At 57.0% G+C, this 12,663-nt stretch overlaps 1 protein-coding gene across 1 annotated transcript in view; it reads right to left on the bottom strand.

Annotated features, from left to right (window-relative positions):
- POU2F2 (POU class 2 homeobox 2) overlaps window positions 1-8,927 on the bottom strand; it is an 80,698-nt gene extending 71,771 nt beyond the window's left edge. The window contains exon 1 of the mRNA XM_043434983.1: window positions 8,422-8,927. Coding sequence (XP_043290918.1) covers window positions 8,422-8,458 — 37 coding nt within the window. The 5' untranslated portion in view covers window positions 8,459-8,927. The remainder of the gene's footprint in view (window positions 1-8,421) is intronic.
- Between the last annotated feature and the right edge of the window lie 3,736 nt (window positions 8,928-12,663).

The following is a 12,663-nucleotide window of genomic DNA, read 5'->3' as shown; positions in this document are numbered from 1 at the left end:
GGCAGCGTGGCTCTGGTACATGCTGCGCACCTCTGTCAGAGCCTAGACAAGAACACTGCAGTGGGTGAGTCACGGGAGGGTCCCCAGCCAGGGGGACCCCATGTCCCACCAGAGGAGTTTTCTAGAGGGTCACTAGGGCACAGAGGAGAGGGGTGGGGCCTCTGGGTCCTGCACAATCCATGCTTGTGCGGCCTCAGATAGCTGGGAGAGGGTTGTGAGTGCACGTTTAGAATCAATGTGTCGTGTCTGACACTCAGCTTAATGTCACTTCCGCAGAGGTGGAACAGCTGACCCACCAATCTAAACTGGGTTCTCTCATGACCCCTTCCCTGGCCCCTTGTTCCTCTCCTTCCAAGACATTGTCTCTGTTTATAACTAACTACACACGGAGGTCCAACCAGTGGCCATCCTGTTGGCCCCAAGAGCTCTGCAAGAGCACAGCCCAGGTCTGCCTTATAAGTCAGTTTTCCAACTTCTAAGACGGGCCTGGCTCATGTCGGGCCCAGTTCCCATGTGACAAAGAAATTCATCCCCTGAACGTTTTCAGACCTGAGCATCTACCTATGTCCATTTTGCTGGAAGGGGACAAGTCCACGGGGGGGCTGTATGTGTTCAACGACTCAGGCAATATCCCTTCTGGTCACTGCATGTGGCTTCCCCTGGGACGTCCGAACGTGGCCTGTGTGCTCCCATGGGCATGTGGACTGGGGTGCGGCCACAGTAACTATCTGTGTCTGTACCTTTGCTGCTGGAAACACTCTCCACGTGAGGAGCACCCTGGCGTTCCAGTATCTGTCTTGCCCTGTGATATCTCAGTGCCCATGTGCCTCTGTGGCTGTCTGGACTATCACACCTGTGTGTGAGTGCGTGCCTATCCTTGTTTCTATATCTGTTGTCCCGAGACGTGGACAGAAATGTCTGCATGAATCCGGAGGCTTTAGTAGCTGCGCATTTCCTAAGAGAATCTCTGACCGAGGGTATGTGTACCTGGGTCTGGGGACCCATAGGTGCATGAATCTATCGTGGACTTGAGAATCTGTGTGTGTGTCTATTTTAGAACCACTGCATGTGTCTGCATGTAGATGTGTTTCAAAATCTCAAAGTCTTCAACTATACTCTGTAGTTTTGAGTGTGTGTGTGTATGTGTGTCTGTGTGAGGACTGACATGGACACGTGTACACCTATGCACCTCCCTACCTCCCTTCCCCCGGCCGCGGCTGCCTTTCCAGCCTGGACGAGGACCTATTCTCTTCTCCACCTTGTCCCTCACACCCACCCGTGCTCGTATGTGCCTGCGGGAGGGAGGGGGCCGGGGGTCCGCGAGCGCCTGTGTCACAAGGTTAATTTCTCCGCAGCCAGGCAGGCTGGGCCCTGAGGGGAGTGGTGGGGGCGGGGCTGGTCCCCACAGCCCCTCTGATAAATATGTATTTGGGGCTGCTGTGCTCAAAGGTCAAGGGGGGGAGGAGGAGGAGGAGGAGGGGTGGTCTGCACCGTGCGCGGAGCCGCTGGGTCCCAGCCAGGCCCCAGCAGGGTCGTGTGACCCGCTCCGGAGGGATGAGACACAGATTCAGGGGGCTGTCCCCCTCGTCCAGCCTGACCCACCCCACCCACAGCCATGCGCAGAGGGAGCTGCTGTTGTGGACGCACGGATATTCGGACACTGGAGCAGGCAGGCACACAAGCCCACACCCGCTGACGCCCAGACAGGCTCTGACGGACGCACAAAGACGGCCTTGCGGGCCACCGGATGCTGGACAGCCAGAGTCCAGAGACACCCCTTCTCCCTCACCTCAGCCTTCACACAACACCAAAAAAAAAAAAAACCCCACAAGCACACAAGAGTGCATAGCATCTCACAAAAAGAAACGTTCTTACACACTCAACACACACATGCACATGTGAGCACAAAGGTACACGGGACGCAATAAGAAGGGTCCCTGAACACTTTATGGGTGGGCATGTTTATATATACACACATATGCAAGTACACACACAAAGATGCACAGGAGAGTCCCCAGGACACAAAGTTCTATGACGGCAGGTGCACACTGACATATACACACATACATATGCACACGTGCACATTCACACATACAAAGACCCCGAGACACGCACACCAGGCAGGATGCTGGCCAAGCCGGGCTGGGAAACGCACCCTGCCGCGATCCAGCCAGCTCCGGCCCTCTCCCCACTGAGGCGAGAAGGGCCCCCAGTCTCTGGTCCCTGGCCCCACAGCCAGCCCCAGCCAAATGCGCCACCATTTGTCCAGCCCCGAGTCACATCAATTGTCGAGCCTCCCTCCTCGCTGACCAGCCATCTCGGCCATCGGCGGCCTCGGCCATTAGTCGGCTCCCGCCTCTGGCCTGTGTTTGTTGAGTCTCCCTTACCTGGCAGAACCGTCCAGACCCACGGAGCCCTTTCAGGGTCTGCCTGACCCTTTCCCCAAGGGAATCCGAGGTCCCTTGTCGTGTGCCCCTCAGCCCAGGCCTCGGGGTGACCCCCTCCCCTCGGCACAATGCTCAGGCGGTCATTCTTCAATGACCGCTGGCCACAGTGGTTCTGGTGGGTCTCAAGCCTGTGTGTTTGAGCATGTGTGTGTGTGAGTCCGCTTGGAGGCATGTGTGTATGGCTGGTGGGGTGGCTACAGCTGTGCTTTAAGTCAAAAGGACTGTATGTGCATGTGTGTGTGTGTGTGTGTGTGCGCGCGCGTGTGTGAATAAGGGGTTAGAGTGTCAGCAGCTGTGCTTAAAGTCAAGGAGTATCTGAGTGTGTGATAGTGCCCGTGGGGAATTAGGATGTTGGGACGTGCTTCACACGTGTGTGTGTGCATGTGCACATGTATGCATGCTTGAATGCAGGGGGCACTAGGTGTACAGGTCTGGCCTTGGGGCAGGGGGGCCATGAGGGGCTATTTCTGTCTCGGCCATGGTGGTCGGCATGGTACAGGCGTCTGCTTTTCAGGCGGTTGTGAGCAACTGGAGTGTGTCTCTCCCAGACTCTGTTGCCTGTGTTTGTGAAAGTGACAGATGCTGCCTCCCTGGCCTCACTGCGGCGGATTAAGTCTGTGAATGCCACATGAGTCCGCACCCTGGTGGGGGAGGGTCCCCGGCCTGCACTGACACTCACGTTTGCGGGCCACAGCCTTCAAGAGTATAGGGTCCTGGGGATGACGACTAAAGTACCGCATTCCAGCTCCTTTGAAGGAGAGTGTGTCCGAACGGACGCCAGGATGAAGGACTCTGTGTGTGTGTATGTGCTCGCATGAGCGCTCACTCACACTCACACACCATTCCATGTTGTCCAAGGCACACTGTCGCGAGATGCACATGGGTGTGCCAGACCACACACGTGATAGCTCCCCAGGACCACAGAGAGACCAAGTCCAAACTTCGCAGAACCGCCATAGAGGGGCCAGAGCACCAAGCGCATCTCTGCTCTAAGGGCCACGCCCCCAGCTGAGGCGCTTCTTCCCCGCTTTCCCTTACCCATCTTTCCGTCCTCCCACTCTGCCCCTTCCTCAGCGCCTGAGGATCCTCAAAGACCCACTTCCCTGTTTAAACCCGCACCTCCCTCCTCCAGATTCCCCAGGACCCAGAAGCTCCCTTTGTGCTCCCGGCACCCCGGAATCTTGTGTAAGCCTGGTTTCACTTCAGAGCCCGTGACAATCGTTTTCAGGTAAGGAGTGATCATGCTACCATCGCCTGACTTCCTCAGGAAACTAACTGTACTTCATTCGGGGGGTGACTCACACCACTCAATAAATGCCTATTGAATTCAGGGACCTGGGATGTGGGGCCATCACCCCCAGCCTCCAGAGCTGGGGAAACTGCCTGTCCCGAGGAGCTAAAGAAGGTGGGGCTATGGTGAGTGAGGGAAGGAGGTCCTGCCTCCCAAGCCCACCGCCGGCTTCCCGGTTGGCTGTGCAGCACGGGGCTCACCAGCAGAGGTTGTGGAGGGGATGGAAGCTCATCAGTAATCCTGCCTTTGAAGAGGCCCAGTGCCAAACTGTCAGCCACAGAGTGGGCTCTCGACCTCTCTCATTTGCTGGCTTTCTCTTCAGGACACAATGCGAAGCCCAGGCCCTCCAAACCCGTGCTGAGACCCATAAGGCATCCATCCACCTGACAGGCCCTGGGATACGGGCCTCTGGACGGACATCTCGGGGGGAGGGAGGAAGGGGGGAAGGGGCTGAGCCAGAGAAAAGGAACGGTGCTGGGACAGCTACTGGAGAGGGACAGACAAACCTCCAGAGACAGGCCAGGCTCGGTACCAGGAGCCCAAAGACCTCAGTCCTAGCACTGCTTGGTTACTCATAGGCTGAGAGAACCGTATGGACCTCAAACCCTCATCCGTGAAAGGGGCACCATTAGGGCTGCCTTATGAGCTAGGTGGATGGAAGGGGCATCATCACCACCGATATTATTATTATTATAATTAGATGAGCGGGTGCTGGGCCCATGGGAATAACAATGAGTACTGTATATTTAGAAGAACAGACCCCAGTCTGAGGAGACCCCCACACCTACTCTCTCCTCGCAACAATTCCCCACACCCAGGATTCTCAACCATTTTGACCCTGAAAAAAATGCTAGAAATTAACCAGAACGTGCTAGATGGGGAAACTGTTTCCTGGTCTGCATAGAAGTCCAAGTAGCCTCTGGCATGCCCATCTGTTTCCCCATCCAGGGTCATGCGCCTACACACTAGGAACACCACCAGGGCTGTGACAGGCTCTACCCAAGGGGTGCTGAGCTTGGGGCCCCTGGTGTGGCTGTCTCATTGGTGGGGGAAGGGCCTCTGGCCTGTGGCCCCTGCATGCAAGGAGCAAGAGTGTGTGAACCAGAATGCAGGTGTCCTGGGGTGACCACTGATGGATCCGCTGGAAAAAAAATCTGGCTAGCATGCTGTTAAAGATGTACAAGCTAACCTCCATCACACACTCAGCATGGGTGTGGGTGCACGCGCACACACATACACACTCACACACACACACACTATGGCTGCGTTCTTTTCATATCACGGTCCCTGAAACAGACACCCTCCATTTTCCCTGCAAAGACTGACAGAGAGAAGTGAGGGCGACTAAGACCCCCAAGGATGGCACTGCCACCAGCCGGAGGGTGGGCCAGCAGCCTACAGGACTGGGGATCTGGACCTTCCCGATGGACATGGACGGGCCTCTGTCCACCATCACCCAGGAATCAGGAAGGAGACGTGGAATCACATTACCAGCAACTGGAGATGCTGCCCGCGGCCTTGATCTGCTTCCCTCCTGGCCAGCCTGCCACCCCCTGACACGGGACGACGCTTTGTTACCACAGAGGAGCCAGGGAAGGTTTCTGTGGGCTGGCAGACTTCAGGGAGGGGGGAATCTTTTCTTGTTTTGTTTTCTTGAACCCAGCTTCAAGGTTGCTGTGCAAGCATGCTGTTAAGCTCACCCCTACGCCCGCAACCTCTGCGCACATTTCTCATCACTGCACCCGGACTCGGCTTCACAAACCCAGCCTCCCTCTGACCCAGGTCACAGAGACCCAGAGACACCTAAGGAGAATAACCACCACAACAGTAATAACAGTTATGCGTCAACATGGTACTTTCACATATGTGACTTTATTTCACGTGTACTCTCGGGGCACACACCACAGTCAGACCTAGTACCTGCACGCAGAGTCTCTATGCCAACCACACTGCCCGTCCAGATGGACGCACCCACTGCCGATGCCGGACCTGGCACACAGACCTGCACACGCGCTGACGGCCGCCTTGCATGGAGCCAGAGAGTGCCTCCCAAGTGCACACACAGCCAGGGCTCCATGAACATCGAGACAAGGGAAGGACCTCACAGGATAAATACCCGCGCCGACTCCCTCCTGCACACACCTCACCCACAATGGGAAGCCCCTGTACTCGGCCCCCCGCTGGACACACGTGTCACGATTCTACCCCCTTTGGTTCTTCACTTTGCCAAGGCTTCTAAGCCCTGCACACAGTCAGTGTGTCCAGCACGCCTCTTGCAATGCACGCAGGCCATGTACACTCGCACACGGCCGCCCTGGTCTGACTGTGCACACCAGCCCCCCCCACTGACGCCACGCTCTCCCTTCCTGCCCTGAGGGAGGGGGCAAATTCCCCTGGCAGGACGGTAAGAGACTAAAATCTACTGAGTTAAGCATCTCATTGGGGTTTTTTTGAAATCCAAGACCTACTCCCGAACTCCGCAGGCCCCAGGATGGAGGGAGAAAGCGGGGAGTGGTTGGCAGGCCAGAGGCTTTCTCTTCAGATCTTTTACCTGGGGCACAAGAGCTCTGAGGACCCTCTCAGATGGACCCCTGCCCCGACTGCCTCCCCTTTCCACTTCCCACTAGCGATTCGTGTCATTCTCTCCTTCGTCCACACCCTTCTCTCTCAGTGGGGCTGAGTCCAGAGCCCTGAGCCCTCACTCAAAGTCTTCCCCTCCCCCTCCCATGGCCCCAGTGAGCATCCACCGGGACTTCTCCATGAGGCCAGGAAAACAAGAGGGTGGCTCGATAGCCCCCCTCCCCAGGGCAGACCCAGGCCCCCAGCTGGGAAAAAAGAGGGTAGGAATAAACAGGGATGTGGACTAGGGGTTAGGCTCTGGTGGGAACTTGGGGGAGTCCTGTCTCTGCACAGAGACCCTTTCCCTGGCATGCTGTTCAGGGCAAATGATACAAAAGTGAAGAATAAATGAAACTGAGGGAGGGGGCAGAAGGGACAGGGCAACAGGGGAAATGAGGGGCAGGGAGGAGGAATGAGAGAAAAGGAGAAAGGGGGAAACGAGAAAGACAGAAAAAGAAAGGGAGGGGTGGAGAAAAGGAAGATGAAAAAAAAGAAAGAAAACCTGAGTGGGTGGGGGACAGTTTTCATGGAGAGAAGGAAGAGACAGAGAAACTGGAAAACAGGAGAAAGAGAAACCAGCAAAGGAGATGGAGAAAAAGGAGCCCGAGGAAGGACACAAGAGGAAGAAAAGAGTAGGGAGCAGAGAAGCAGGAGGAGACAGCCCAGGGGGTTCCCCAAGTTACAGACTTTGCCCAGAGAGCTGAGGGGTGCACCCGGCTCCCCAGCGTCGCTCCCGGGCCCTGGAGCCCCACCACCCACCTCTCGGGCCAGAAACGCCACCACCTCTCAGAATCCCATCCCAGCTGCTCCCCATCTCAGCTCCCACCCTTCCGGCAGTCCGAGGCACCCCGTATCTTGCCCTCATTCCCACCCCCAGCCCTTCCTGCTTCCCCCTGCCCTCTTACCTCTCCCCCCCCCCCACGCGCCCTGCTTGCTTGCCAGCTTCAGACAGCATCACCACCAGACATCCTCACCACCATCACACTACAGCGGCCCCCACACCCCTAGCAAAGGGAAAGAGACAACAGGCGGCACCGCCACCAGCCGTGACCCCCTCGCGCCTCATTTTCTCCCCAGTCGCCCCTTCCCCAGATACAGGGTCCAGAATGGGGATCCCGCCCAGCCCGGGGAGCCTGTCCAAAGCGCCCAAGCCGGCCAGGCGCCCATGCCGCCTTGTCTCTCCTCTCTGCGCTCTCTCCTTTTTGTATATGATGGCCCCAGCCGCGGTGTGTTTTATTTTCGTCTTTTTATTGGTGTTATTTTTTCTCCTCTTTTTCTTTATTTTTTGGCCCGGGGGCGGCAGCGATGAAAGCGCCCACCGCCCGGTCTCCTCCACCGGCTCCGGGCAGGTCGCTCTTTCTCTAGTCTGCGATCCTCTGCCTCCCTCCTTTCTCTTCTCTGTCTCCGCTCGGCTCCTCCGTCCTTTCAGCTCCGTCCTCAGCCGACTGCTCTCTCCTCTCTCTACGGCCGCCTCTTCCACGCCTCTCCTTTCCCCTTCTTTCTTGCCCCTTCTCCCCTTTTTTCTCTCCCTCTTCACCTCCTCTTCGTCCCCATTTCTTCCCATCCCTCCCCACCCCCCCACCACGCACATCTCTCCTTCGGTTCCCAAGCTGCCAGACAGTAAGTCGACCCCCACCACACACACACACCTCGCCCCCAAATAATAAAGATACCCAGCCAGGGGGCAAAGCCCCGACGCCGGGCGCCGGGAGGGAGACGAGAGGGCCGGGGCCGCAGCGGCGGCGGGCAGCCGGAGCGCGGTGCGGTGCGAGCGGCGCCCGCCCGGCTCCCGCCCGGAGAGCTCTCTGCAATAGGCCGAGCCGGCTGCATTAAGCTTCTTGCAATCAATAAAGCGCGGGTCAGATTATGCAAAGCGCAGATATTAATATGCAAAGTTTTAAAGATTTTTAAATGGAAGGGCGAGCGCGGCGCGGGCGGGCAGGCAGGGGCTGCGAGGGGAGAGGGAGGAAGGGAGGGCGGGCGGGCGGCGCGCAGGCGAGCTGGGGAGAGGAGGAGGCTGCCCGCCGCCCGCCCGCCCGGCTGCGCCGCGCCGCCTTGCCTTACCGCTGCTCCCATCGGTAGGCGCCGCTGTCTTCGCCATGCGCGTCAGCTGCACGGCTCCGAGGGGATGGCCGAGGAGGAGCCGCCGCCGCCAACGCTACCCCCGCTCCCGCTCCCGCTCCCGCGCCCGCTCGCTGCCTGCTGCTGGCGCTGCTCTGGCCGCTGCTCCTCGCCTGAGCTGCCGGCGCGAGCCCAGGCGCGCGCCATCCCCGGCTCCCACCTTGTCCCCATGGCAACCCCGGGCCCAAGGATGCTCAGAGAGAGAGCGCGAGCGAGAGAGCGAGGGGGGAGAGAGGGAGAGGGAGAGGGCGGGGAGCGCAGGGGACACGGAGGCAGGGAGAAGCCCGAGACTCAGAGACACAGAGACACGCAGAGACACACAGAGACAGGCTGAAACCGAGATGCAGTAACAGAGAGAGGAGAGTGGGGCGGGGAGTCGAGGGGGACACAGAGACAAGAAGCCCACAGAGACCTACAGAGACACACAGAGATACACAGAGACATAGAGAAAGAGACAGAGGGGAAAGGGGGGGCAGGGAAAGAGAGGTGGATGCAAGAGCAGGAAGACACCCTGAAGCTCAGAGATTCACAGAGACACCCTGAGACACAGAGACATCCAGAGACAGAGAAAGGGGGGGAAAGGGAGAGGGAATAAGGCAGGGAGCACAGAGGACTCAGGCAGGGAAAGACTCATAGAGACAAAGAGATGCCCAGAGACAGAGTCACAGAGTCAGAGAGACACAGAGAGACACAGAGACGCACAGAAACATATGAACACAGAGACAGAGAGGGGTGGGAAGCAGGGGGGGACTCAAGGGCAGGGAGAGGCCCGAAGAGCCAGAGACTCAGAGAGACACCAGAGACACAGAACACAGGGAGGAAAGGGGAAGGACGGGCGTACAGGGGATGTGGAGGCAGAGATGCCAGAGACGCAGAGAGACATGGAGACACAGGCATGGATGGGGGGGAGAGAGAAGTGGGGAGAGCAGATGGGAACATGAAAGCAGAGAGAGGCGCTAAGAGAGACACTCAGAGACAAAGAGATAAGGAGAAGAGATCCAGGCAGAGACAAAGCGAGACGAAGAGCCAGAAAAACAGCCACAAAGAAGCAGACGCACAGACAGCAGATATGAATAGTCATATAGAGACAGAGACACAGATAAGAGAGAGAGACATGCAAGAATCAGAGATAGAAGAAAGAGCCACACTCAGAGAAAGAGGAAGAGGCAGACAGAAGTTGGAGAGATACAGAGATAGGAAGACACACAGAGAGAGACAGGCGTGGAGAGATGGACACAGAGATAAGACAGACATCCAGAGTCAGAGATATGAAGACAGAGCAGAGAGGCAATACCAGAAAGACACTGACAGAGACCGAAAGAAAGAGACAGGGACAGAGACAGAGAGAGGGGGGCAGAGAGAGAGAGGGGCAGGGGGCTAGTGAGATGCAGACAGAAACCAGGATTCTGAGAGGGTACCTAAGAGACAGAAAGACAGAAATGTGCAAAAGGAGACACAGAGACCAAGAAAGAAAAAGGAACAAGAAGAAATACAGGCAGTGAGAGATGGAAAGCAAAGACAGACTGAAAGAGTCAAAGTGGTAATGCAGAGAAACACAGATACAGAGACATACACATAGAGACTGCAAGAGATGGAGGAGACATTAAAGAGACAGAGAGAGATATGGTGGATGGGAACAGACAGATACTGGAACTAGCTCCCCGGTGGGCAGAGATCCATAGAGAGATCCACGACAGAGACACCAAGAGATAAATGGAGAGTCCGAAACAGAGAATGGGAATTGGAAAAGGTGGGGGGCGGGGACAAAGAGACAGAGCCTAGGGAAAGCGGAAAGGTGCAGGCTGGGGTGAGAACAGAGACCAGGAGCGTGGCAAGGTCTAGGGGAGCAGCAAGGGGAGAGAGCAGGCTGGGGAGGGGAGCAAGGAGGGCAGGGTCTGGTCACTGAACACCTCCGGTGTGCGGGACACCGTAAGGCTGGGGAGGTTGAGGAGGAAGGCACCCTGGGCCCTGGGCCAGCCTGCGCACGGTCTGAGGAGGACACGTGTCTGCCGGCCCCGGCCGGTGGGGGCGCTGCGGCGCGGAGAGGAGGACGCCGCTGCGAGTGGTACCCAGGCCGGGAGGCGGTTTGGGGGAGGAGAGCGCGGGCGCGCGCCGCGCGATCTGGGCTCAGCTGCCGCCCGACGCTTTGTTACCCGTCCGGCTGCCCCGCGCGGACCGAATGGGCACACAGGACCCTCGCGTCGGGTGAGTGAGAGAAACAGGAGAATCACCAACTGCCCACGTGTACCGAGAGGGCTCCCGGGACCTACACTGCAAGTGCGTAACAGAAATAAATACAGGAAACACCTACCCCGCGGGCGTACAAAGTAAGTACACGGGACTGCGCAGCGCGCTTAACAGACACGGAACTACCTATGGCCCCCCAAAACCCCGCCCCGTGTGCAGCAGTCTCTTGGGACCCACCCTGTGTGTACAACACAAATAAATGCAAGAAATACCCCCCCGCCGCATACCAAGTAGGTACAGTGACTCTCACAGCCCCTGCATGAGAGACTTAATACCCACTCACAGCAGAGGCCCCCAGGCCCCACACTACCTGTTCAGGACGCAAATACAGAAACTGCGGGCCGCCCTGCACACACGACTAGGCACACAAGACCTACAAGGCATGAGCATCAAGGACAGGGAACCACCTACCAAGCAGCTTATCAGAGCCCACACAGCGTATGCACAGCACACATGAATTCAAGAGTACCGGATGGCCCCAGCCTGTAAAGCAGGCGCAGGAGTCAATGGGCCTCCCTAGTGTGAACATGGTAGACGCCCACAAGCAGGTTTTGGCATCCCACAGCATATCACAAGTTACTATTAGAAACCCCCACTCCACTTGCATACCAAGGCACATGGGTCCCACTGGTAAGAAGGAAACCCCCAAAAAGGGTGTGTGTAATGGCAACATGGGCTTCCCAGGTGGCTCAGTCTTAAAGAATCCCCCTGCCGATCAATGCAGGAGATGCAGGTTCGACCCCTGGGTTGGGAAGATCCCCTGGAGGAGGAAATGGCAATCTTCTCCAGTATTCTTGCCTGGGAAATCCCATGGACAGAGGAGGAGCCTGGACAGCTACAGTCCATGGGGTTGCAAAAGAGTCGGACACAACGGAGCAACTCAACAACAACGACAACACAGGAACTGCCCACCCTGGAAGGAGCAAGGAACACGGACCCTGCAATGAACGTACCCGACTGACCCTGGTGTGTGCACAACGGACAGAGGGCGACTGCTAGAAGGGAGGTTCCAGGCCAGGGCTGGGGCCAAGGACAAGGACGGGCTGTGCTCTGCCTTGCCCCCAGCATCCTAAAAGGATGCACGTGGCGGGGCCTCATCCCTCCCAAGAATGACCAAGTCTGTGATAATTATGTGTATGATGGATATGGGCTTCCCTGGTGGCTCAGATGGTAAAGAATCTGCCTGCCATGCGGGAGATCCGAGTTCGATCCCTGGGCTGGAAAGGTCCCCTGGACTAGTGACTGATGAATACACACTAAAGACACAAGGCCCAGTGTTGAGGACCCAGAAACACGGATCTGTTACGTGGGGACCCTTTCAGATGCTCGCTGGACAGGCTGCTGAGTGGTAAGCTGAGTCATAACCCCTAATTATCCAGAATATCCACCCTAAGCAGAAGCTGACATGCCTCAGCCAGGAGGACAGCCTTGAGTGCAGGTGGTCCTAAATGCTCTCGAGGGCTCCACCCCATCCTGAGTCATCCCGGTGGTGGGCTGAGGCAGCCACCAGGCACACGCAAAGATGTATGCAGGACACGGCGCACGACGCTGGGGAAATGTGTGCGCATTTTTCTTCTGAAAGAGCCGCAATTCCAAAAGTTCTGGATTCCTCTGAGGAGTGTGTGCATGTGGGTCTGAATGAGGGCCACATCCAGGTACAGATGTGCATGCATGTGGCCCTTCCTGGGTGAGTCAACTTGGATGATTAGGTCTCACCCCTCCTTGGTCTGTTCATTCATATTACAAAAACATGTGTAAAAATAATAGTACCTGGTGTATACTAAATGCACTACATTGTAAGCTGTTGGTACTTGTCATTGTGTCTGTGTATCTGAATGCACCTCTGGACACAGGCATATGCTCACTAATGCAACGTATCTATTCATGCATCTGCGGCCACCTTTGTGTGCGAGCGCATGTGTGTGTATCTTTGTGTCT

Source organism: Cervus canadensis, chromosome 18, assembly GCF_019320065.1.
Source record: "Cervus canadensis isolate Bull #8, Minnesota chromosome 18, ASM1932006v1, whole genome shotgun sequence".
In the NCBI taxonomy this organism is placed as follows: domain Eukaryota; kingdom Metazoa; phylum Chordata; class Mammalia; order Artiodactyla; family Cervidae; genus Cervus; species Cervus canadensis.
The sequence above is the reverse complement of the archived record's forward strand: the minus strand, read 5'-3'. Positions and strand labels throughout refer to the sequence as shown.